The sequence below is a fragment of the Nelumbo lutea genome, chromosome 6 (assembly GCF_056320005.1).
Source record: "Nelumbo lutea isolate HS-2025 chromosome 6, American lotus-T2T, whole genome shotgun sequence".
Classification (NCBI taxonomy): Eukaryota; Viridiplantae; Streptophyta; class Magnoliopsida; order Proteales; family Nelumbonaceae; genus Nelumbo; species Nelumbo lutea.
In genome coordinates this window covers 19,340,218-19,341,139 of record NC_142689.1, presented here as the reverse complement: position 1 = coordinate 19,341,139, position 922 = coordinate 19,340,218, and the positions used below count along the sequence as shown (strand labels likewise).

The following is a 922-nucleotide window of genomic DNA, read 5'->3' as shown; positions in this document are numbered from 1 at the left end:
TTGAATTCTTAAGTTATAATTCTTTATTTATAAGCTGGAATAGAAATATAGTCAATGAGGGAACAAAATTCATGGCTGGTTGTCTTGTGTATAGATATAATCAGTATGAGCATCGGCAAGAGCCCTCCTTATCGCGCACTCCTCCTCCCCAACTCCGTCACAGCTTTCAACTGAATCAAGACCCTGAACAACAGAGCAGAACACCCAGAAATCAAGAAGCATCCATTCAGATGGGATAAAGACAGAACAGAACAGAAGTCAGATAATAGAAAAAGAGAAAGACGAACGTACCGCCGGTTGGGTTTTGGAAGGAGAGTGGGTAGGAAGGGAAGGCTCCGGCCTGGCGGCGTGGGTCAGAGAGACGAAGAGGAGGAGGGCTACTGCAAAAAGGGCGGTAGCTTTCGACATGTTGGGATTGAATGTATTGCAATTTGCAAGTTGGAGGGGTTTCTTAAGTAAGTCACGAGTCACGAGAAGCAGAGATGAAATTTATATAGATGAGAGGAGGATAGGAGAGAAACGGAAATGAAGAGTGTTGTCAAGTGTGTGAGGTGTGAACAACTGGAATATGAAATACGAATTGTTGCTAGGCAATAAATTATAGATTGAGAATCAAAGTAGTAAATATGGCAAGGAAATAAATTGCTAATTGAAAGGCGACCACAGGTTTTTTAAAAGGAAAATTACTTAAACCAACCGCTAGTTAATATTCCTCTTTTTTACAGGGGTTATTTTACATAATTCACAATCACATGGGAATCTGGGGTGGGGTGAGGGGTGAGGAGCTGAGGATTGATAGAGAACAGGGTGACGTGAATATAGGGCTTCAATAGTCATTGCAGCTGTGCATTGAAAACATCTTTCGTATCTTTATTATGGCGAGATGTCCAAATTAGGATCTATTCATCACAGAATGCTTTTT

At 41.1% G+C, this 922-nt stretch overlaps 1 protein-coding gene across 1 annotated transcript; it reads right to left on the bottom strand.

Annotated features, from left to right (window-relative positions):
- On the bottom strand, positions 1-547 carry LOC148847745 (phytosulfokines-like). The gene is made up of 2 exons (XM_088948562.1): positions 288-547; positions 1-170 (listed from the first exon to the last, which is right to left on the bottom strand). The coding sequence occupies exons 1-2, from the start codon at positions 406-408 to the stop codon at positions 70-72; spliced, it is 222 nt and encodes a 73-aa protein (XP_088804688.1). The 5' UTR covers positions 409-547; the 3' UTR covers positions 1-69.
- Positions 548-922: the final 375 nt, after the last annotated feature.